At 36.5% G+C, this 26,001-nt stretch overlaps 1 protein-coding gene across 1 annotated transcript in view; it reads left to right on the top strand.

Moving 5' to 3' along the window:
• The window catches only part of RALYL (RALY RNA binding protein like), a 701,413-nt gene that overhangs the window by 594,519 nt on the left and 80,893 nt on the right, over window positions 1–26,001 (top strand). The window contains 1 exon segment of the mRNA XM_047725116.1: window positions 23,163–23,210. Coding sequence (XP_047581072.1) covers window positions 23,163–23,210 — 48 coding nt within the window.

Raw genomic sequence — 26,001 nt, 5'->3', positions numbered from 1 at the left:
CAGAGGAGGGATCGAAGCCTGAGTTGGGCTCCATGTTCAGCAGGGAGTCTGCCTGAGTTTCTCTCTCTCCTCCCTCTCTCTCTAAAATAAATAAATAAATAATAACCAAACAAACAATCTCCGATTAATTTTAAAGTGAAATTGATAAAGCTCAGAATTATTATTCTCTCGAGTTTGTCTGAGGTATTCAAAACACACCAAGGATAAAAATAGCAAAATTACTATATGTATCTCCACAGAGGCTCAGTGAGCGAGCTAATCATGACCCAGTCAAGCCTACATCTCCTGTATCCCCTGAGAGGTAGTGGACCCATTCTAAGTCTAAACAAGAGGCAATGAACATTGCCAGGACAGCAAAGCTTGCCTTACATCTAAAATTGATCCTCATATAATTGCTAGTAACTATATATCTAAAAATAATTTTGCTTAGGGGAGATTTTCCCCCTTTTATTTCCAGTCTTGGAACTTAATTTGCATATTCAATATACTTCTGCTGTTATTGAATCTTGACACTCTTATTAGGTCCAATATTTATACTGTTCTACTTTTGTCCAGGTTTTGGGTGAGTCCTTCTATTTACTAACAGATGCTATACATTGTTAAACTGTTAACTACCTATTTTAAGAGCTTAAGTTCTTTTTTTTTTTAAGATTTTATTTATTTATTTGAGAAAGAGACAGAGAGACCACAAGCAGGGGCATGGGGGGCGGGCAGAGGGAGAAGCAGGCTCCCGCTCAGCAGGCAGCCAGATGCGGGGTTCAACCCCAGGACCCTGAGATCAAGGCCTGAGCTGAAGGCAGATGCTTAAGCAACTGAGCCACCCAGGAGCTCCTAAGACCGTAAATTCTGTAATTTGATTTCCTTGGTCTGAATTCCATTTTGTTACTTCCTAGCTAGGTGCCTTGGGCAGTTTGTTTAACTCTTCGAGACTTATCTCCTCACCTGAGGTAATAACTTACTCTTAGGGCTGTTTTGAATGAGATAATATTGCAAGGAGATTAGAACAGTGTCTGACACCTAATAACAGGAAATAAATACCAACTATTATCAATATCCTATGCAACAATTAAGTTATATTAATAGATTTTTCATAAGGAGTAAGTGCCACCGAATGATAGAAATGTCAACTAATTAAATCCCAAATACCTGAATATCCGATTTCTGGTAATGCAGTTGAATTCCGGGAATAGAGTTCAAAAGAGAGTGAAGTCAGCACAGGAATGAAGGCCTGCCTTACTTGGGAGATCTTTGAAGAAGATAGATAAGAAAGAGTAAAATAGCATTAAGACAGGAAGACAATTCCAGAAGGTACTTTGATCTATAGAAATATCACACACAATATTAAAAACTTTAATAATAGAAGCATGAAAAAGGCAAAGCAATACCAGTTTAAGGATGGTTTCAGTTGAGCATCAAAACATAAGACAGAATTATATGACTGCTGTAAAATCATTTAGGAATTAAGAGGTTATCTTAATTTAAGAACTGAGAAGTTGAAGAAAATGGCCAGATTATCAGGAAATTTTTCTAGACAAAAAGTAGGACCTGAGTTAATCCTCAAGGTGAGGTTAAAAATTCAATATAAGATTGAGAGAGGGAAGAAGGTCAGCTCCTTTTTCATTCTATGGATTCAGTGGAGTCGTTGGATTATTGTATGTTTGCTTGTCTATTTTGTGTTTAATTGAAGAGTGATGTTATCCAAGGTGAGGTCATAGTAGAGCCATTTAGAAAGCTGCTGTAATAGTCCAGGCATGACTTGCAAAGACCCATGACTTGAGCAGAATGAAATCACCTCACACCTGTTACAGTGGTTATTATAAAAAAGATCAAAGCTAATAAATGCTGGTGATGATGTGGAGAAAAGGGAACCTTGTGCACTGTTGGGAAGAATGTTCCTCCAAAAAATAAAAATAGAACTACTATATAATTCAGCAATTCACTTTTCTGAGTCTTTATCCAAAGGAAATGAAGACACTAACTTGAAAAGATACCTGTGTCCCCAGGTTCATAATAACATTATTTACCATAGCCGAGACAACCTAAGTGTCCATTAACAGATGAATAGATAGAGAAAATGTTATATATATGAAATATTATTTAGTGCCATATAATAGAGTATTGTCAAGCCTTTAAAAAGAAGGAAAGCCGGCCATTTGTGACAGCATGGGTGAACCCGGAGGACATGATGCTAAGTGAAATAAGTCAGATGCCTGACATAGAAAGACAAATACTGCATGATCTCACTTATGGGTGGAAACTAAACAGAAACAGGGAGTAGAATGGTGGTTGGCAGGGAGTGGGAGAATTAAGGAGGCAAAGTTTCAGTTACATAGAATGAGTAAGTTCTGGGAATCAGAACATGACGACTATAGTTAATAGTACTATGTATACTTGAAATTTGCTTTAAAAAGTAAATATTAGGGGATGCCTGGGTGGCTCAGTGGGTTAAGCCGCTGCCTTCGGCTCAGGTCATGGTCTCGGAGTCCTGGGATCGAGCCCCGCATCGGGCTCTCCGCTCTCTCGGGGAGCCTGCTTCCTCCTCTCTCTCTGCCTGCCTCTCTGCCTGCTTGTGATCTCTCTGTCAAATTAAAAAAAAAAAAAAAAAAAAAAAAAGTAAATATTAGGGGATGCCTGGGTGGCTCAGTTGGTTAAGCAGCTGCCTTCGGCTCAGGTCATGATCCCAGCGTCCTGGGATCGAGTCCCACATCGGGCTCCTTGCTCATCAGGGAGCCTGCTTCTCCCTCTGCCTCTGCCTGCCATTCTGTCTGCCTGTGCTTGCTCTCTCTCCCTCTCTCTCTCTGACAAATAAATAAATAAAATCTTTAAAAAAAAAAGTAAATATTAGGCGTTATCAAAAAAAAAGTAACTATGCGAGGAGATGGATATGTTAATTAGCTTTCATTAAGGCAGTCATTTCACAATGTGTATGTATGTCAAAAAGTCATGTTGCACAATTTAAATATATACAGTTTTCATTTACTAAGGTCTGTAAAGAAAAAAACAATGGGAAGGAAGAGCCTGATGAAAATAACATTTTTTGGAGAATATTAGAATCAGAATCAGTGAGTGATGGAGGGATGCCTTAGGGGTCTCTCAGCTGGACTTTGTGGGATCACGGTAAGAGTATGACCAGCTAAAATCAGAACTAAGGGAAGGTTAACAATAAACTGTCCCTGAGCTCTTAAATACGCCCATCTGACATCCTGAAGCCGCTCATGGCCAACTCAATGGCTATCTCTCGATAGTGTGGCTTCAGTTTTTCTGTGAGTCTCCAGGGAAAAAGGGATAAAGGGATAAGGCCAATTTTCTTCTTCTAAAAATCTATTTTTTTATTTGTTTAGACTGAGACAGTGCTACCACGAAATTAATGATTCCTTTAGCAACTGCACTTGTTTCATTTTTTCCCAAGGCCCTCCAGGCTGCTTCTCTGGAAAGAACACAAAGTTTCCACGGCGCTATTTTTGTAATCTAAAGCAGTTGTGCTCTCAGGCCTGATGCTACAACTGTAATTTTAATTTATCAACCTGCCACTCAGGGAAATGCTGTAAAAACATTTGAAAGCTTAAACCCATTATTTATTTCTGCACCTGTCAATGCCACTCTTCTGTACTTGTCAAAACCATTTAAACTGCACTATGATGGCATATACAATATCACCGATAAATTGGGTCATCAATCATGTATATATATATTTTGACAGTGATGTCTTGAATGCATAGGTTCCAGTTGCATTTTTAAGGAGCAAGAATTCATTACTCTCCAATAATAAAATAGAGTAGAGTCATCAAAAACAGTCTTCTTCAGTCCTTACCATTTGAAAATGTCTTAGGCAGCAGAGAGACTCGTGGTGACTGAAATGACTTTTATTTCTTCAGTGAAATGTTCTCCTCGGGGAAAAGAAAGTAATTGCAGATTATAGCAGGCAGGAGTATAGTGTTACTTAGAGGGAAGAAAATACATAGGATCATTAAATAGATTTATTTAAGTTCTGCTTATAAAGAAAGCACTGGTGCAGGACTTTAGAGCTGATGATATTTCAAAAGAGTGTTATCAGCACTTCCACCACTGTCTAATTCATTCATATAATAAAGTGTCACATTAAGCCAAATGTCACAGTTCATATCAGTTTTACTTTGAGAATTGGTATTATTATATATCCTAGGCAACCTCTCCCCCAGAATTTATATGAGATCTTTGATCATAATAAATTAAGGTATTTAAGTCAATCTATCATTTGATATATATTTATATATAGAGAGAGAGAGGGAGAGATTCAACTATTAAATCCATTCAACTCATTAACAAATCTGATGTCATACAGGTTATATATATATTTAAGATAAAAATGCTGTTAAAAATATAACTTAAATAATATTGGTTAAATAATCATACTACAGCCTCTAAACTCTTAGTCATAGCAATCCTCACTATTTAATTATTCTAAAAAGGCAATGTCTAATGAGAGGTCCTAATGAGAGGTCCATAAATCTATAGGGATTTATGATCATTTCATATCATACAATTTTAAATTAGCCAAATTTGTAGACATCAAATACTCATACATGAGAAAATAAACTTGTCACACATAAAGTCTCACTCATGAGAAGATCTAATCCTATATGATGTTACAGAATCAAATTTAAAACAATCAAAACTCTGACAAGTATATTAACTTACACAAATACCACTGTTTCCTTAATACCACAAGCGCTGTTTTTGAGGAACGTGAGATTTTAAAGTATCAAGCTGCATTGAAAGGGTGAGCATATAGTCTGACCAATAAAAGATAAGTATATTTGGGTATGCATATGAATAAAACAGAAATGGTGGCTCTGATTATTTAGATGTTATATGTAGAAATTGTACAAGAAGAGAGCATTGAATACAGTTGGAAATAAGACCTCAGTTTCATATACTTTTAAAATCTGTCCTGAAAACACTCACTAGAAATAAATGTTCAAAATAATAAATGCTTGATTTCACTCAGTTAAAATCAACCCATCTTCAAGGAAATAAAACTAATTAACTTTACTTGAAGATAATAAACTCCTTTTCCAGGGCGCCTGGGTGGCTCAAGTCAGTTAAGCATCTGACTCTTGGTTTCAGCTCAGATCATGATCTCAGGGTTCTGAGATCAGGCCCTGTGTCTGGCTCCACACTCAGCACAGAGTCTGCTTGAGATTCTCTCTCCTTTCCCTCTACTCCTCTTGCTCTTGCTCTCTGTCTCTCTCTCAACTAAATAAATCAATCTTAAGAGGAAAAAAAAACACATTTATTTTTTCTATTTTTAAATATACCTAAAGGGTTTTCCAATGGAATTGTACTTGCTTTATCTAAATAATATCTTGGCAGTATTAGCCCTTCCTAAAGGATTCAAAGTATTGATTAGCCTTTATTTTCCATAGTTCAATGAATCTATACTGATTCTTATGTAGAGAAAATAGATATTATAATTATTTCAATACTGGAAAACTAAGACACAGAGATGTGATGTAATCTCCATAAAGACGCACAGCATATTAGTAGTCATTTTGGAATGGAGTCCAGCCTTGGGCTTTTGCTTAAAGAGCTGTCAATTTCATTCACACTCTCATTCTGTCTTCTAAGTTTCATATTCATCTGAATCATCACGAACATCCACATAATAACTTAATTATTCAGGAAAATAATATGTACATAAAAAGTTATTTATTGCTTCCAGAGGCAGTGTGAATCCCAGATTTGCATTATGAAAAATGCTGGCAAAAGTTTTAAAGCCTCACTTCCCAATTAAATTCTGTTCATCCAGCCAAGAATGACTGATCTTTTTTTCATCAATCTCAAAATGTGACCTTTTCAACACTCTTAATGACATTTTCAAAGTACAGAATAGTTTTGATTCAAAAGATTCCCTACTTAATTCTCCAGAACAAATCAGTTATCACAGTATAATCGATAGCTACCCAATATTAGCAAAAGCCAGGCTTCGCTTAATGCTTTTGGAGCTTATCAGGGGGAAAAATGCATTGAAGCTCTATATTTTGGCATGCTGACTAAAATAGATATTAAAATGAAAAATCAACCCCCAAATGTTTCATGTTTTTAGAAAAATTATTTCGTTGGTGAAATTTTAATTAGATCACATTCAGAATTTACCATTAGAACCTGCAGGCCACGTTCAACTTCAAAATAACTAACAGTGCCTCTGGTTTAACTCAACAGTAGACTACCCTTAACTGTAACTTCCTCTTAGCTTCAAAGAAAAGCATAAAAAAAGATGAAACACTTGATGAGACATTTCTTCCAGATCTTGTTAAATTATTGTATCACGCTAGTGGTATTTCAATGAAGTAGATGTTATAGCCCAACTGGATACTAAAAATCTTGAAAGCCTTTTAAAAAGTGAGGCTCTCTAGGGGTGCCTGGGTGGCTTAGTGGGTTAAAGCCTCTGGCTTTGGCTCAGATCATGACTCCTGGGTCATTGGATCAAGCCCTGCATCTGGCTCTCTGCTCTGCAGGGAGCCTGCTTCCTTCCTCCGCTCTCTCTGCCTGCCTCTCTGCCTACTTGTAATCTCTGTCTGTCAAATAAATAAATAAAATCTTAATAAAAAAATAAAAAATAAATAAAAAGTGAGGCTTTCTAAAGAAATTGTTTTTAAAACGTGTTTCTTAATCACAGGCCTTTGATTATCAACACCAATTTCAGGAGGCCCATGACATGCTGACTCCTCCAGGTTCCCATGTCAGACCACCAAGTCAAAGACTAGGGGGCTTCCCAATGAATGAAAGCATTCATTCCTAATTTTTTTTCAGTTACCAGTTTTTAGTTCGAAGCTCATAAGAAAAAATTTGATAGCATCACTGCCCTTTGTACGATGAACAGCTGTCTAGTTTCATTAAGTGCACTGATTCATTATTTGAAGGACACTCTAAATGTGTGTGTGCAAAATATTATGTGATAACAATTCAGCTGCTGTTTGAAAACCAGCCTACTAGACAGAAATAGTTTGCCATTACTGTGATTGAATATTGAACTTTCCTTCCATATTACAAAGATCACAACATCAAACTATCATTGTTGGGGAATTTAGTAAAGTAAAACTTTACTGTTCACAATGACAGATGAAGGGTGGCATCAATTATTTAGACTTAATTGTGAAATATATTTTAAAAATTCTGCAATTCACGTTATTTTTGAGGACATTGCTAATTGCCTAACGTTTAAACTTTCAAAGTACAAACCAAGGATTAAAAAACAAGAAGTGGGGGCACCTGGGTGGTTCAGTGGGTTAAACCTCTGCCTTCAGCTCAGGTCATAATCTCAGGATCCTGAGATGGAGCCCCACAGCATCCAGCTCTCTGCTCAGTGGGGAGCCTGCTTTCCCCCAACCCTTCCCTGCTTACCTTTCTGCCTACTTGTGATCTCTCTGTCAAATAAATAAATAAAATCTTTAAAACAAACAAACAAACAAAAAAACAAGAAGTAGATTTTATGATTCCATTTCATTCTAATCAAGGTCCAGGATCTTTTTTCTTTATTTCTGAATATCAATTTAATTATACTTGGATGAGAATTAATTTATTCAGTACAAAATTCTTCTCGAATCATATTGCTAGGTGCAAAGCAAGGTACAAAGATGGACTAGAGCAGTGTTTCTCATAGTAGATTCACTAAAACTATCAGTCTGTGAACTCTTTTTTACCAGGGTGAGTACAGAAGTACAAAAAGGAAGAGAAAGCATTTAGAAACTTTGCATTTCTATGCCACTTTGACATCTAAGTATACAATTTGGTATTATATGAAATTATCAGTCAGTGATGAACGGGAAATTTTTAAAATAAAAAGCTAGTCCTTCACTACAGTAATTGAGAAGTTATGGACAAGTCTAAGTCTTCACTTTTAAGGGCCTTACTGTCTACGAAGAGGATAAAAACAAAGAAGCTAGTATCTAATACAAGGCACGGCTTGGCAGCTCTAATCTGCTAAAGAAGATAAAATAAAAATAAGCAAATATTTGTGATGTGGGGCATTACTTGATAATTCTTGAAAGACAAGTTATAAACGAAAAGTCATGATATGACCCAGGCAGGTTCAGTTTCTATTGAAGATAACTAGTAGTACTATTTGGCTGCACCAAACGTATCTTAGAAGTGACACTGAATGACATACTGACAAATTAACCAGTAACCACATCATGGGAGACTAAAAAACCTTGTTTCAAGCTTTTTTCAAGCTCCCCTCATCCCTTTTCCCCCCTCTCCTGCCTCCTCTTTCCTCTCCTTCCCTCTCCCTGTTGTTTTCTCCCTTCTCCCCTCCTTCCCTTTTCCTTCCCCTCTCTTCTCCTCTCCCTCCTCCCAATCTCCTACATCTCTTACTTTCTTCCCTCTTTCTACCTCCCCCCTTCTCCTCCCTTTTCTGTTTCTCTTCCTGTTTCTTCATTTTAAAAAAAAGGCATGCCTTCAAGAAGGAGCTTATGTCCTCGTGTCTGGTCTTCAGCAACTCCCTTTGCTTTGCAAGAGATTCCACCATGAGGAGGAAAGTTAGTTTATGTGAAATGTTTTCTGAGTGCCAGAAATCACATTAATTCCTAACACTCCAACCCAGCTCTTCACAGCTTGGGGGGTGGGGGGGTCCTGTCACTATATCTTAATGGCCTATGGGAAAATTAGGGTAACCCTACAATGCCATTATTTTTCAACATTGGACCAGAATGAGATTTTTCTTTAACAACGACTTAGCAGTTTATCATCTCAGAAAACTGACCATCCCAGAAGATCTAGAGATACTGACATTTTACAATCCCAGTAAACCCTTAAGCCCCTGCCCATCACACCCCAGTGAGACACTCTGGTCAACAAGTCCTGCATATGTGTGCACGCATGGATACACGCTCACGTGCACGTGCACGTGTGCACACACACACACACACACACACACATACACACACCTTCCAGTCAGGTTTTTAGTACCATGCTCTGAATTATGACCTACCAGCAAAGGATCACCAGATATTTGAGAAAATACTCTAACACAAAGGAAAAAAAACCCAGAGAATATCAGAACTCCACAGTAGGGGAAATATATAAGGAGTATAAAACTAAACTAAACAAACAAGCAAAAAAACCCTAGAACCTCTTAAAAACCTATAATCAATATCCCTAGAGATAGGAAAATATATCTATATAAAAATTGCATTATTATAAAGGAACATATGGAAAAGAAAAAAATTCTTAGAAATTAAAAGCAAAACAGAAATGAAAAATTCAATGAACGTTTGGAATTCAAACTTAAAACAGCACAAAAACAGAGGTGGAAAATAGTTAAGAAAAGATTTAAAAATAATTTGAGGCTTACTCCCAGAGATCAGTATCTAGTAATAATTGTTTTACAAAAAGAAAACAGAGGACATTATCGAATAAGTAATGAAAGGAAGTGTCCTAATACTGAAACATATGTTGCCCATAGGAGCATGCTCAGCACAGTGAATGAAAGTTGGAGCATACTTAGGCAGATTAATTGCTATAGATAAGATCTTAAACCAGGCACATGGATGACTCAGGCAGTTAAGTGGCTGCCCTTGGCTCAGGTAATGATCCCTGGGTCCTGGGATCGAGTCCCACAGGCTCCCTGCTCAGCTGGGGAGACTGCTTCTCCTTCTCCTTTTGCCCGTCCCCCTGCTCATAGGCTCCCTCCCTCTCTCTCTCAGATAAATAAATAAAATCTTTGAAAAAAGGAAGAAGAAGACCGTTAACCCTCAAGCAGAGGAATAAATGCCACATACGAAGACTCAGAATCAGAATGCCATCACATTTCTCAACATTAGGAACTTGCAGACAAGGCAATAATGTCCTCTAAGTGCTGAGAGAAAATGATATCCAACCAGATTGTCAGTCCTACCAAACACAATATCAGTCAAGCATGAAGATAGGAAAATATCCACTCCATTCTTGTATTTTTGTGGTAGTTCTAGTCTGTCAAGTCACTGCAGACACTGCATTAGCAAATACTGAACCACTGGTCCTAGGGGAAATATAGGATTAGGTTCCCATGAGGCACTAGTCACAACATTTTTGTTAACCAATTAATACATAACCCTGCTGAGTGTGTTTCTGTGTAAAGACAGTTTATTTCACATATATTGTTGATGCATTAACATTGAACTCATGACCAACAGCACTTATAACGCTTTCTGAGGGAAGCTCATGTAGCACATGTATTTTCTCCCGAAGACACATCACAGCCTGTTGTGCTTGGGAACACTTACCAGCACCTCAGCTCTCTGTTTAGGGGCCATTGCAGACAGAAAAATCACCAATGAGAAACACAGAAATGCAAAAAACAAAAACAAAAAAAAACAGCACTAAGTAGACCATGGAAAGTATATTTATTTGCACGTCAGATCTGTACAAAGAAGATAGCACATCACCTCAGTCTCAGTGGGGAATGTGCTGCCTCAGCAACTCAAAACTTTTGCCATTCTGTGCATGCCTGTGAGTGACCATGAAAGCACTGCAAGTATTGATCTGGGGGTTTACAGGTAATCTTAGCAAATTCACAAATACAGAATCTACAAATAATAAGAATCAGCTATTTTCAGAAATCTAAGGATTAACCAATCCTTTCTAAGAAATCTACTGATGTTTGTTTCACCAAAAGCATTGAATAAACCAGCAAATAAACCAATAAAAAAATAAATAAATAAATAAATAAATAAATAAATAAATAGGCCTAACACAAGAATGAAAAAAGTCCCCAAGTCACTGGTGAAAAGAAGTACCAGGATGGTCACTTTGTAGCAGACCCAGAGAGGACTCATCTGGATTATAACAGGATATGGAGAGCTCTAGGAAGAATGAAAAAGATGAAGCCATTCTCAAGGCCAAGTAAACAACAATTTGTTCAAAAAGGAAATGTAATGATAGTATATGGCTCAACTGTAAGTAGTATTTATTTAGTCGTAATAACGTAAACACTGAATATTGACTTAAGACAGAAAAGCACTAATGAGAAAAAAAGCATGGAAGCTTATGAAAAATTCTTCACTACAAGTAAGCCCAGCCATACTGTGAGGACTTAGAGAGAACTCATTCCTCTGAGTAGGATTTAATTCTATTCAAAATGAATATGTGGTTGAAAGGTACACACTTCCGGGTATAAGATTAGTAAATCCCAGGGATGTAATGTACAGCATAGTGATTATAGTTAATCATATGCTATTGTATATTTGAAAGCTGCTAAGAGAGTAGATTTTGAAAGTTCTTATCACAAAGGAAAGCAATTTTGTAACTATGTGTGGTGATGGATGTTAACTAAACTTATTCTGGCAATCATTTCATAAAATATCAAATCATTATTCTGTACACGTAAAACTGATAAAATGTTACATGACAATTTTATCTAAATTTAAAAACAAAAACAAAAGATTTAATTCTAGAAACTGAAGAATATTTTTTTAATGTCTGTTAACTTAGTTTAAGAATGTTCAGAAGGCAAGTGCCTATAAGAAACATCTGTAGGTTGTAATAAGAAGAGACTAATCTAGAAAATAACAGTTGATTCTTTAACTAAACTCCAGAGTCAACATAATGCTTCTTATGAAAAAGTAAATGGCACATTTGATACTACATGGGGGAAAAAGCCCCAGTAAGTGACATTAGGAAAAAAGTTGACAAACATTCCGTGAGTAAAATAGAGGAAAGTGGCAAAATAAGAACAAGGAAAAAAAATGGATGAAAGTTCATAGAGTTTAATCTGTAAATAATAGGTATTCCCACAAGGAACAATTTTATAGAACATGAGTCAACAATGAAAGATAAAACATAATTCACTGATTTTTTAAATGAGATTTTTACAACTTGAAAGTAAAGAAAGCTTTTGGTATCTACGCTGAAAAAGAAAAGCTAACTTTAAGAGAAAAACTAAAGTTGGACTCAGTTTTCCCTCCGATATGTACTACTGGGAAGACAATAACAGAGATATTTTTGAGGGAAAAGATTGTAACAAGAATCCTGTGTTCAACTACGTCATCTTTCATTTGTGAAGGTAACAGGAAGACATCAAGAGAAAATATGTTTTACCACGGGTACCAAACCCAGAGAAAATTTTACAAATGTAGCTACTAACCTTGTTTTGATTCTGGACTCCCACATCATAAGGCTCAACTTAATTTATGAAAATATGTTTAACAACTATTTAGTCATGTTCTTTAACTGAAGAGTTCTTGAGGGGGACAAAATGATTTTTGACAAAGACTATTAGAAAAATGATAGTGGTGGAAAAAATCTGACAATATTTCTAGAGTTTATCTAAAGATGAGAATATTTAAACAAAATTTTGAAGAATAGTAATTATGAAGGAGATGATCTCTTCTACAAATGTGTCATTTAGGGATAAGAATTGGCAATTCAGTGAGGATAAAATACAGACTACAACAATAAACCATGTATATATATGAAGGTACACATGACCGTAGTAATTGATGGAGTGTAAACCAAGTCAATGAGGAGTGGAAGAATCATTCAATATTCCTTCTTGTTTTTGGCACATATCTATTTAAGTAGTTCTCTTCTTACTATTTTATTTAGAATATATCATAAGGACTGCCTTTTAATATTATCAAATACCTCTTTAGCATCTACTGATGAAAACCATATTTTTTCTCCTTTCATTTGTTTTTGTGTCAGAGTATGCTGGTAGATTTTCAGACTTGAACCTGACATTATTTCCTCTCCCTAGTTTATTTTGGCCTATTGTCTTGCTCTTTTTCTAGTAAGATTAAGACGAATTCCTTTCTTTTTCCATCTTTAGTCTTTAACAATGAACTACACCTAAGCCATACTTTTTCCTGAGTTAAGTTCCTACTGCATCCCATAGGTTTTGGAAGAAGCATACTTTCTGTTTCTTCCTAGATGATATGAAAGTCCAATTTTGATTTCTTTTTTAATTCTGCATCGTTTGATTGAGGGGAGTCAAGGAGACCAAAACTGGTGCTCAACAGAAAAGGAGCCAGATTCAGGTCACCATGTTCCCAAAGCCTATAGGTGAAGAGTTAAATGTTACACTTTGACAAAGTAATTTGATTTAATAAAATCATGAAATTTCAACTTGGAAGATATCCCAGAACTATGTAATGCATCAATTCTCTTCACTACAAAATCCCTAGCAAATGATTTTCAGGCTCTTCTTGAAGCACATGTGTCTGTTACACTGTGTTACACTAGATCATGCAGTGTTTTGTCATGGTATTTTTCTTTTTATGTTTCCATTTTCTTTCCAAAACTACTAGACACTCAAGATATTTGGAACTCATTATTCTATTTCTTTGTTATATTTAGCAGTAACATTGTTCCTCGTAATTACTACTCTTTAAGGCTTGTTTTGCCTTCTGGAACCACAGGGAATAAATTCAAGGCCTCTTCCACTAGACAACATTTCAAATATTTAAACAGTTATCTGCCTTCTTTCCCAAAGGCTTTCTTCTCTAGACCAAACAACCTTATTTAATTCAACCTTTTTCATACACAATCATTTTTGAGATTCTTGCCATTCTAATTCCTTTCATTTGTATGCATTCCAGTTGGTTATTATCCTTAGGAAACCTTACTGAAATAGCGCTAAACTGTTTCCAGGGAGATCTCAAAAGTGAGAGTCCAATGGAATTATTATCTTCTTTTTTAAAAACCCTACACTTGAGTTAATGCCATGAAGATTTCACTAGCCTTATCGTAGTGGTAGCACATTCCTGGCTTCTACTTCTGCTAGTGGTAGCAATTGGCAAAAATATCTAATATTTCTTACTCGGTATCTGGTAAGCTATAGATAATGTGTGGTTTATCCTGTGGACTCTAATTAATGATATCATTGCCTTGGTTCTCTCATTTATACAATCGGGGTAATATTAACACTAACTCTTAGGACTTTTAAGATAATTAAATGATTTGACATACCAAGGCAGTTAGAACAGTGATAAATGCTAAACATTCAATAAATGTTAATTGTTAGATTAACATTTTTGTTACTATTGTTATTATCCCTTTTGACATCAGTCTCAAAACATTTTTATAAGCTAGACTCTACCATGAAGAATATGGGCAGTTGATAAATTTAGTCTTGAAGAAAAACTTTAGAAAAATTATTGTAATCCAGTAAGATGAAAATTATAATAACAAAACTATCAACTATACAAGCTATGAAAAGAGTTTATCTATAAATGGACAACATGTACCCTTTTAGTATATGTCACATTCTGTCATTCTCAACATGTAGAAAAAAGAGCGCCTGAACAGGGCTGTATCAGGCAAGGCTCAGTCAGGAGACAGAAGACAGAAACCACACCAGTAATTTAAACAGAGAAAATTTAATATGAGGAATTATTAACTAGTAAAATTACATGGTTAACTACTTTAAAGGGGTAAAAAAAAAAAAAGACTCTAAAAGAATATTAGAATAGAAAATGTAGGAAATAGCTGCTATCTCTTTGTCTGAAGGAGCATATCCAGGGAAGGAGTCAGTGAAGAGCCTCTCTCTCTCAGGCTGAGAGTCACACCGCTGTAGGAGAGGGTGTGACTGCAGCCTGCAGCACGGCATGGGTTTGGTTGGAGTGTTGGTGGACTAGGGATGATGGGTAGGCACTGTATTGCTGGGGTGCCAGTGAGCATCACTGGGTCTCCCACATCCTCCTGACAGCAGTGTCAGATAAACAAGAAGAAAAAGCATAAGGACCCCTGGAAAAAGAAACTGCTTCCTCTTCTTTGCCTTGTGGTTTTCCTCCAATGCCTCTGACAAACTCTAACTTAGCACCAGCTGACAAAGCGGCAATGTTTATACAATCCAGCTCCGTTATCACAAAGCAAGAGAGAGAGAAAAAAAAAGATGGATTTAGAACTAAGAGGCAATAACTATCAATTTATTGGCAGAAAGGGCTAGCCCAACATAGCAATCATAATGACCTAAACATTTTTTAACGATTTATTTATTTATTTGTTTGAGAGAGAGAGAAAGAGCATGCAGAAAAAGGGGCAAAGGGAGGGTCTCAGGCAGACTCCACACTGAGTGCAGAGCCCAACATGGGGCTCGATCTCACCACCCAGAGATCACAACCTGAGCCAAAACCAAGAGTCAGATGCCTAATCCAGGCATCTGGGTGCACCACCCAGGCATCCCCATAATGCTCTGAACATTCCAATATTAATACTCAGGTATTGGAAAACTCTAATATGGATGTTTGTTCCCTACAAAAACTAATAACAATAAATATCATTGCAGAAATTGCCACAGGCACATAACATTCAATTCAAAAAATTTCAGATGGGTGAGCGCTAACACTCTGCTTTTTCAAAACTCACAATCTAGTGAAATAGACTCCTGGATGGTCAATTGTTTTGTAATCTGTTCAGATAGAAGTATGCATAAGAAGTTGTAAGAATGTAATCTGCATATTTATGGATGAATTCAGTTAAAACGAAGAGAGAGAAAATACTCTACAGAATTTTGACATGAGTCCTCCTGGAATATTTTACTCTGGAAACTCCAGTGTCAAGAAATTAAGACAGATTAAGTTTGGAGAAGGAAAGTAAGAATGATGAATGGAATAGAGAGATTGGTTTGTGAAGGAGACAGTTATCAGAAATCAATCTATATAGATTAGTTAAGTGACAGGAAAAGCAGAAAACTGACAAGCGAGAATTAAATGTAAATGTAAAAACAGTAACAGAATACATGGAATTTAGTCTCACTGCACAGGCTTTATAGTTGGGGAAGATGTGGGGCTTGAGTTTGGCCTTTAAGAATGGATAATATTCAACTGAAAGAAGATAAAACGTGTTGATAGATGGAGAGCTTGAGCAAAACCCTATAATGGGAAAACGCTGAGCTACCAGTTGGCTAATGCAGAAGACTTTGTAGAGATCCAAGAATGTCTTCCTGTGACAGCAAGGAGCATTTCTCTGCCACACAGAGTAGGTGCAGGAAAACGCTGAATGGTTGAAAAAGTAGTTAAACAAATTTTTTAAGAATATTTGAAGAAGGAGCCCCATTTTAGAGAGCACTGAATATTGAGTCTGAATATTACCTTGTGAGGCATGGAGAGTAACTGAAAAGTTTGTTGTTGTTTTGTTTTTAATATTTTGTAAAAAGAATGCTTTCAAGTCACTAGCAACAGGTATCATGGATGGATGGGAATGTACTTGAAATCAGGAATACCTGTTTGGAGACCATTTCACTGGTCCAGACAAGACTCTTTTATCTGTAGGCCAGGCCTTCAAAATGGCTAGATTCTTGGTTCTCCTGCTTTCACATTTATAGTTCTCTTACCAAGTATGTCATGCAGTTTGCAAAAAATAAACTTTCATTTTCATTGTACCTTTATCAAGTCATCATGAGTTGAAGAGAATCTTTTTTTTTTCACTTATTCCAGAGTAAAAGACTGAAAGGAAAAATAAACACAATTATAGAATTGTGTTTACATGTGTGTTTACACATGGAATGTGTAAACATCTTTCCTAACAGAACACTGCATAAAGAAGGGTAAGAAGCATACCCCATTCAAGAAGATACTTCCAAAATCACAGTCCCTGGGTTAACTCCGTCAGAAGACAGAAAAATAATATTTTCCCCTCCTTTTTCTCTCTTGCTCCCAGAACTCACTATCTACACCTACCTTAATTAAATTGTTTACTGTTTCACAGTAAACTTACTTATAGTAGGTACTGGTTCACACTTACCCTTGAAGTGTGTGAAACAGTATATCTGACTCACAGCAGGTAAGAGACCAGAACTCATAACTAGGCTGAGTGGATTGTTTTTACCCTTTTGAATGTCTTAGTCACTGATCTTCCTGAGCTCCCAGGTCCTGATCCACAATTAGTCAGGAACTTTATGCATGTGTCATAATTCTTTAGGTTCCCACTCACCTCCTTCCTCAATTCCAAAGTCCGTGGTAGTAAACAATCTTGTCAATGCAATTTAGACTAAGTAACTTTTTTCATTCTTTTTGAACTTTTAATGTATGTGTGAATATCTATCCACAATACACACACTCACACATACACACACACTCCGAAGTAAAATTTAAGTTTTATATGTATTCCCTAAAAGAACATAGACAGATTTTTGTCCACATATTATCTTGACAAAGTTTACAAATCTGTTTAGCTACATATACTCTGACATTTGGAAACCTACACCAGATTCTATGACAAGTTAGAAATAGGATATCGTAGGGTGCCTCGGTGGCTCAGTGGGTTAAACCTCTGCCTTCAGCTCAGGTCATGATCTCAAGGTCCTGAGATCAAGTCCCGCATCAGGCTCTCTGCTCAGCAGGGAGCCTGCTTCATCCCCACCCCACAATCTGCCTCTCTGCCTACTTGTGATCTCTCTCTGTCAAAAATAAATAAATAAAAATCTTAAAAAAAAAAGAGAGAGAGAGATTGGATACTGTAGGTACATCTAAGGATACTTCTACTAACCTTGGAGAAGTAAGCTCTGGAAATTCAGTCCATTAGCCTGCTCTTTGACTTCTGCAATCATGACTTCCACAGGTACTCTGAAGAAAAGTTATGCTAATGACAGAGACTAATCTTCATAAAGTACTGTTCTACAAATTTATTCCACATTTTTCTATCACCAATTCTTGGCCTTCTGGAAGGGTCTTCTTTTGAACATTCACTTGTCAAATTCCTAACTTTATAAAGACCAATTCAAATGCCATGTCCTTCACAAAGGCTTGTTTGAGACCTTGTCCCACCAACCACATCGTATTCCTTCTGCGTATAAGCTCTCATAACAGTTTTTACATCTGTTTTGGCATTTTTCAAATTCTGTTTAAAATTATAGTCATATGTGTATTTATCTAATCCCTTATACTTAGATTGACATTCCTTGAGGTTAGAAGCCATGTTCTGCTGATATTATTATCCACAAGTCCCAGTACTGTGCTTGACTTAAAATACTCAGTAATTGATTATCCAGTTTAATTTGGGAAGCCAGATACAGTATATGTGCTGGCGAAGCGAGCGCTGGAAAGCCAGATATAGTCACTGAGAAGGCTTCAGTAGGAGTTACTATTGGCAGGATGTCTGTAATGAAACCATTAAAATGCTTCCTCCTTGTGCTGGGAAGTTTATTCATTTTCTTCAGATTATATTTTAATGAAGTTCTGTGATGGAAAATAAAAAGAAATACTTGTGTGTATTAGTCTATTCAGATGAAGCTGGTTTTATGAATTTAAAGGGATTAGATAAAATTGATCTCGTATATTGCAAAACCTAATGAGTTGTGATTTCTTCTTCTGTAAATGAAAAAGCTTAAATTAAATTCCAGGGAAGTTACTTGGTGTCATTTAATCTTCAGTAATAAAATAAAGACTATGAGTGTGCAACTCTAAACAATTACTTTACTAATTCCCATTTCCCATTAAATTTTGAGGGAAACTGAGCAGTTAGAATAAAGGTACACTGAAAAGTAGAATAAAAGTCATGAAAGTGTACCAGATTTAAAAATAAAAAATATAAATTATTTGTGCAAAATATTCAAAACTCTTGTTTCACTTTTCTAAAAAATTGAATATCTGCCCCTTGCACAGAGCATGCCTCCAAACAGCAGAAGCCTTAACGTCCCAGACTTAGTTTCTTCTCAGAAAGTGCCTAAATCAGTGCCATCTGATTTATGACCATTTTGTTTCAATAACCTAAGAACCAGATTGTCAAACAAAGCTGCTACAATGAAAACTGCAAAGTTCCCTCCCTTAGAAGCCCCTTCTCAAAAAAAGAAAAAGTAAATTAGCCCATGAACAGAACAGTTTATGAGGAAAGGAAAGGCTATCATCTTTTTTTTTTTTTTTAACTTGAAAGACATGTTTTTCCTTCCAGTAAAATCTTGAGGTACATAAAACGCCTCAAAAACCTGAATACGGCTTCTGGAAATGCCATCTTTTTGACAGGTAATTTCAAATAGAGTTTCACACAGAAAGAGAAAGGGATTTTTAAGAGAGACAAAACCTGGGGAAGGGGGGGAAAAAGAGAGCTGGCAGCAGCAACACTGGGAAAGCATCATTGTCACAAATCATACTTGCCCTGTGGTTATCTCGTCTCATTTCTTTGAATCTCCTTTTCTTCCTTGGAAATCCAGCGTGATTTTATAGCTTATGACCTGAGCCAGCTATAGCCGTGGCATTTCAGCTAAAAGCCCAAGCCATTAAGACAAAAACAGGCTTGTCGTGATTACCAAGAGAGGTCTGTTTGTGCATTTCACTTCATTTTGAACTGTGACAAGTAAAATTGAGTTCCTGATAGCAGACGGTGGGGCTTGGAGATCAAGTAGTTCAGGATGCTCAGCTACAACTTGTTCTTGCAAATTCGTCTCAGCAGTCAGGACTGAAGAAAAAATTAGCAGATTGAGCGAGATAATTTAAGCAGCTACTAAGAAAAACAGAAATGATTTCTCTTTTCTCATGCATTTTTAAATTTCCAGAAGGCTATTAAATTATTGAAGTATTTCCTGAAGGTATGAAATGCATGGAATCATCATTGTCAACCACATTTATAACATATTTATTAATTGGTTCATGTGTCATATTTGGCACTTGGGAGTTTAAAAAGAGAGAGAAGACAAATATAAAAATCAAGATGAATTTATACATCTTGAATTAAATGTTCTCATCATCAAGTTCATCAACCTTTGAAATGCTCTCTTAAGCATCTGAGGAAAAACAAAGTTATGTGCTAAAGCATTAAGACTATTAAACTTATTTAAATGAACTAATGTCTGGTGAAACATGACACAATCAGAAAAATCACCAAATTTCGATTGAAATAACCTGTGTTTTAAATATCAGCTCTATGAAAAAGGATTTAAAAACTAACTGACTTATTACAATGTGCTAGAAACTGTGCTATTCCACTTTGCAGAGGCAGTTTGCAAAGATTAAATAGATTTTTCAATGTTGTTATAATTGTGTTCCTCCAAAATTCACCTGTTGAAGCCCTAAACCCCAGTTCCTCAGAATGTGACTATATTGGCAGAGAGAGTCTTCAAAGAGGTGAGGAAGTTAAGATGAAAATGTTAGTGGGTCCTAAACCAATATGACAGGTGTTCTTTCTTTTTTTTTTTTAAAGATATTATTTATTTATTTGACAGACAGAGGTCACAAGTAGGTAGAGAGGCAGGCAGAGAGAGAGGAGGGGAAGCAGGCTCCCCGCCAAGCAGAGAGCCCGACACGGGGCTTGATCCCAGCACTCCAGGATCAGGACCTGATCCGAAGGCAGAGGCCCCAACCCACTGAGCCACCCAGGCACCCCACGACAGGTGTTCTTATCAGAAGAGGAGATTAGGACTCAGACACCACAGAGGGACAACCACATGAGGAGAGACAGCAAGACAGTAGCCATCTGCAAGGTTAAAAAAGTGCCTCAGAAGAAACCAAACCTGTTGACAACTTGACCAGAGCTACTTAGTTTCAAGTTCTGTCTCCTACCCACATCTGACCTATTTTGTTATCTTCTCTTCCCTTGACCCCTACAATTCTAGAATAACTAGGATCAGCCTCTACTCCCTCCTGCTACACCCACTCCTAAAACAGATTTCACCTCTTCAACGGCTTTATTGCCATCAGCATGCTCTCAACTCCCAAACTTATATCCCCAGCAAGCCCTTTCTTCGGGACTGCTCAGTAAAGCAGCATTTAATCACCCATGAACGTGTTTGTTGATTGTCTCACAAGCATCCAAATGCTATCTTATCTAAAATCGAACTCAAGATTTTCCTCTAAAGTCTGCTTCCAAAACGTGTCCTGAACCTGTCTAACCCTCTCAATCTTTTCTGCAGTGTCGTCTAGGACGCTGTTATTTCTTATCTGAGTGATGGCAGTAGCCCTGGACCAACCTTCCTGCTTTACTGAATTCATCAGAGTCTTTCTGACTTGTGTCTTTGTGCTTTCTCTTCCCTTGGGTCCTTTTCTCCCCTGGCCCTTGATAGGACTTTTCTCATTCTTCAAGCCTCCAGTCATATGTCACCTCCTCAGAGAGGCCAGCCTGATAAATCTCTCTTAATAGTTCTCCACTTCTGTTTCTCTATGTCCCATTCATTTACTTCTAAGTATTTCCCGTTTAAATATTTTTCTTATTAGCGTTTTATTGGTCTCCACTGCTGTCAAAGAAAAAAGATACAACATACAGATTAAATAGGTAAGGAAAGACTGGATTCAAGACTTTCTAAATAGAGGACAGAGGTTAAACTCAACTCTGCTGAAACGAAACGCTGGGGAGTTTGTAAGATGTGGGGTGAGCTAGTGGCAATAGCAGGGAAATGGATCAATATGATTAGGTCTCTGTGTTTGCTAACCGGTGCTTATAATCAAAAATAGACATCTGTTTTGCTTCTAAACCTAAGTGCCAAGTACAGTTCTTGACATACACGTCCTGGTCAGATTCTGACAAAGGAGCGCATGAATGACTACCCTGTACTAGAACATTTAACCTGTACTGTGTAGGGCATTTGATATCTCTAAGGGCTCAGCGTCCTATAAAATTGGAATAATACTCTATGTCTTATAGGTTGTTGTTAAGATTAAATAATGTGTTCTTTCAAGTCTCCTGAAGTAAGAGTAGTTACAAACTGAAGGACTGTTAAATTGATCAATTGGGAAATATAAAATTATTTGCCTGTCTATGGTGGTTCCTCAAAAAGTTAAACAAAAGTACTTTATGATGAAGCAATTCCACTTCTAGGTAGATACCCCAAAGAGATGAAATCAGGGACCCTAACAAATATTTGCACACCGATGTTCATACCACCACTATTCACAGCAGCCAAGAGCTGGAAACAACTCAAATGTCTATCAATAGAGTAATAAACAAAAAGCGATGTGTACATATATACAATATTGTATTTTTCAGTCATACAAAGGAATGAAATTCTCATATAAAATACAGTATGGATAAACCCTGAAAATGTTATTCTAACTGAAATAAGCCAGACTAAGAAGGACAAAAACTGTATGATTCCACTTACTTGAGGTATCTAGAAGAGGTAGATTCACAAAAGCAGAATGGAGAGTACCTGGGGCCAGGGGTAGGAGGAGTAGGGGATGGGGAGTTACTGTTTCATGGGTATGGAATTTCTGTTTGGGATAATGAAGAATGCTGGAAATGGTTATTGGTGATCTTTAAACAACATTGTGAATATACTTAACGCCACTGTGTTGTATACTTAAAATGGTTAGAATGATAAATTTTGTTATGTATGTTTCATACCAATAAAAATAGTGAATAAACATTAAAAATAATTATTCCCCTATAGTATAGATACTTCATTCATCATGAGCAAATTTCTTACAAGCTGGGGAGGGTTGCACAGTGCCATGGAAAAATGCCCCAGACATGGATTCAGAAGATTTTTTTTTTCCAGTCTCAGCTCTGTCACTTAACCAGCAATAAAAAGTTGAGCAAGTCCCTTAGGTCCTTTGCAACTTAATTCCTTCTAGTTACAGTATCCAACAGGATTGTTTTGCATACTAAAAGGAAATAATGCATATAAGGGGCTTTGCAAATTCCAACAATTATATAAGTAGATGGGAACAGTTTTTATTATATATTCCTTTAAGAAGCTTGATCTTTTCACTGAAATGTGCTTATTAATTGCTATTTAAGTACCTTAAAATATTAAATTACTGTTGCTAAGATTCTGCCAAGTTGGATTTTTTTTCTCTGTGCATGAAATTGTAAGTTTTTAAATGGAAAAAATGCTGAATTTCTAAGGAAAATCATTTCTATGTATCATTCTTATAGCGAATGTGTCATTAAACCTTTCTGTTCCATACCTTTTGTTCATTGTACAGCCTCACTGTACATACCTTAGGAAGAAAGGATAACTATATTATATCCTGTCTTGAAAAAATGGCTTTCAATCATATGTCATTACAAGTATTAAAATTTTTTATTTTGCAACCTCCTCTCATCTTCCATTCGAAACCACACAAACCATTATCATTGCATTGTCAGACATATGATAGTTTGATATGGCACTATATCCAAGTAGAAATTATTTTGTAAAACTCTTTGGATATATAATTACACTGAAAAATAAATCTTTTTAAAGTAACATAAGTTTCTTGTTATAACCTCATAACTTAATACCAAAATTAGTGTGGTTGAACAATTGTCAACTAATTTTTTGTTTCCCTCCTTAGTGGTTATGTCTTTGACTATGATTACTACAGAGAAGATTTCTACAATCGGTATGTTAGTTTTTCATTCTTGTTACCCTTTAATTTAAATTCTTTTAACTGTTTTGTATATTGCACTCCTAGGTATTCTTACTAGATGTTTAAAGTACAGAAAATTCTTTACTCAGTCCCAAAAAATAAAATGTAGACATATTTTCTTATTTTCATTGTGCTCACTAAAGCATAGTACATCTTGGACTTTTTAGGACTCTGGTGGTTCTTGAGCCAAAAGTTCGGTTATGGAATATTGGAATAACATTCCAAAAATTTAATGAACCAATATTGTTTTCCGGGTCTGTTGTTGACTTAGGATTCTTCACGACTGAGAGTTTTGTAAACTCAGAAAATGACTCCAACCTTCTAAAATACATGTTTTCAATATGACAGGTTGCAATGTTAGTCGGTTAGATTGGTTAGATTCAGTTAAAAACTACGGGCAGTTCTTGTTTTGCATAGTGGTGTTGGATCATAAAGGAAACCATGGAAAGTGATGTTAATAACCAGTGGAAAAATAGAATTTTTCCACCACCTCTAAAAGTGTTTGTAAAAACATTAAAAACTCTCTTACTGTTGGTTATAAATAATAGGGAAATACAGTAAAGTTGTTTTAAGCACACTATAATTTGAAACACTAAAAATATTCAGAATTAACCTGTTTTTAGCTCTTCGTAAAAAGACCTGTCCAAAGGTAGTTTGAGCAGGGCCTGCCTTCTTGTACAACGCACAATATGGAGCTAGCATCCCTCTTGCGCCTGGGTGAGGTGTCAGACTCCTTTCAAAGGCTGGAGCAGCTACAGTAGATGATTAGCGTTGTGAACTATCTCTGAGAGGTCTTCAGTGTGTGGTTCTTTCGCCAATGTCCCTTCTTCTGGGGCATCGTCATCCCGTTTTATCCCTTCACAACTGGCTTCCTCATTTATGTCAATATGTTTGCTTTTCCAAAGTTCCTCTGGCTCGATGTCTAGAGTCTCTCTAGTAGAAGAGTGTCGGCCGTCCTCAGCTGTTTCTCCTACAGTTCTATCCCATTTAATATTATTCCACTTCCACTTCTCTTCTTTGCTGCACTTTCATTTTTGTGGACCAGTTCCCTCTTTTGATTATCCACTACTACCCAGGGCCATGTGGGTTTATGACTGGCAACAAGGAGACAATACAACTGCACAGTTCCTATCTGTGTGTGCAACAGATGCGCAGCAACCAGACGGGCTTTGAATGACGTGACATGACCGATCACTGATCATGATGTGTCTCTTATTTGCACAGTGCTTAGTGGGCTGAAACACCAGCAGCCAAGTTTGGGCTTGATGAAATTACTCATAGTTAATACGTGGCAACTGAAATTCTATTTGTGCTGTGGGGAGCCGAGTTATTTAACTAAACACAGGTAATTGAAATTCTGAGATACGCAGATCAAGGGCCCACTGTTGTAGATCACTAGACCACACACACAAAAATGAGATAAAGATCTTTTAAGCTTTTTAATTGTGAGTTCTAATCAAATAACAACCAAAAAAATCCCAAGTTATAAAAATGCAAACTTGGAAAAATAGTTCATAATGGACATTTTTAATAGGGGAGAAACTTCAGGATCCCAGGGAGAGCGTGGTTCTGTTTGCTCCAGCCGTGTGGCTCCTTTCCCAACTCCACAAGAACTCGATAGACCCTCCTCCTTCAGCACCTTTTCCCATGCTGCTCCTTCTCCTCATTCCTCCCTCTGCCATAGTTAACTTGCCTTCCTCCCTCAGATCTCAGCATGAGCACCACTTTCAGACTAAATTAGTTTCTTCTGTTCCCCTCTCTCAGTACCCAGCATTGTTTCTTCATAGCACTTCTGCTTCTTACTGCTGTCTTTCTTTGTGATGACAGTATTTGATTTATATCTGCCTCTCTTCCTCCATGAATGCAGAGAAAATGTTTAGGTTTGAGTATTATTGTATCCTCAGGCAATATCATTAAGTCTCAAACATAGTGGATACTCAATTTGTGTTCTTAATTCATCTCTTTGGATTTAGAGAGACTTTGGTTTTCCCTAGGTCATAGAGTAAATTCATGACCAAACTACAATTTATAAACTATTCATTTAGATTCAATAACCAACTGTGTGAATATGCAAAATGGAAGGGGAGCCATATTAGTCTATGAGTTAAGTGAAAGGAGACAGCCTTACCTAAAAAAGGATGATCAGACCACAACCATACATTCATCACCGCTATGTTCAACTACTCAGTTAAGCAAGTTGTTCCATTAGTTATGCCTTTCTGACTAAATATGAATTTTAAAACATAATTTTCTCAAATCATTTTTATAATTTCTAAAAACACAGTATTTTATTGTAAATATTAAATAGCTTGTAATAACTTGTCCTAAAAATGATCTGAAGATCTGGCAGCATAAAATAATCCCATTTACTATCAAGAAAAGACAACATTGAAATAGTCTGCATACTATTTGAAAATTTTAGTTTTAGACAATTCTAAAAAAATTTTTTAAAGATTTTATTTACTTATTTGAGAGAAGGAGAGCACAAGTGGATTGAAGGACAGAGGGAGAAACAGACACCCTGCTGAGCAGGGAGCCCGATGCAGGGCTCCATCCCAACCAAAGGTGGCTACCCCAGGCTACCCTTCAGGCTCACCCTAAAGACATTTTTTTAATACAGCTTTTTCTTTTTTTTTTTTCAGAATACAGAACACTGTCATAATTGCTATGAGTAAAGTTTTCAATTAATATACACTTTTAGTCTGTCAATATGAAACTCTTTTGGCATTGTAGTCTCTTAAGTGTTTTCTATCTTGGGATTTCC

This window comes from Lutra lutra, chromosome 4 (assembly GCF_902655055.1).
Source record: "Lutra lutra chromosome 4, mLutLut1.2, whole genome shotgun sequence".
Taxonomy (NCBI): Eukaryota; Metazoa; Chordata; class Mammalia; order Carnivora; family Mustelidae; genus Lutra; species Lutra lutra.
Note: the sequence above shows the minus strand (reverse complement) of the source record. Positions and strands in the feature narration are given on the sequence as shown.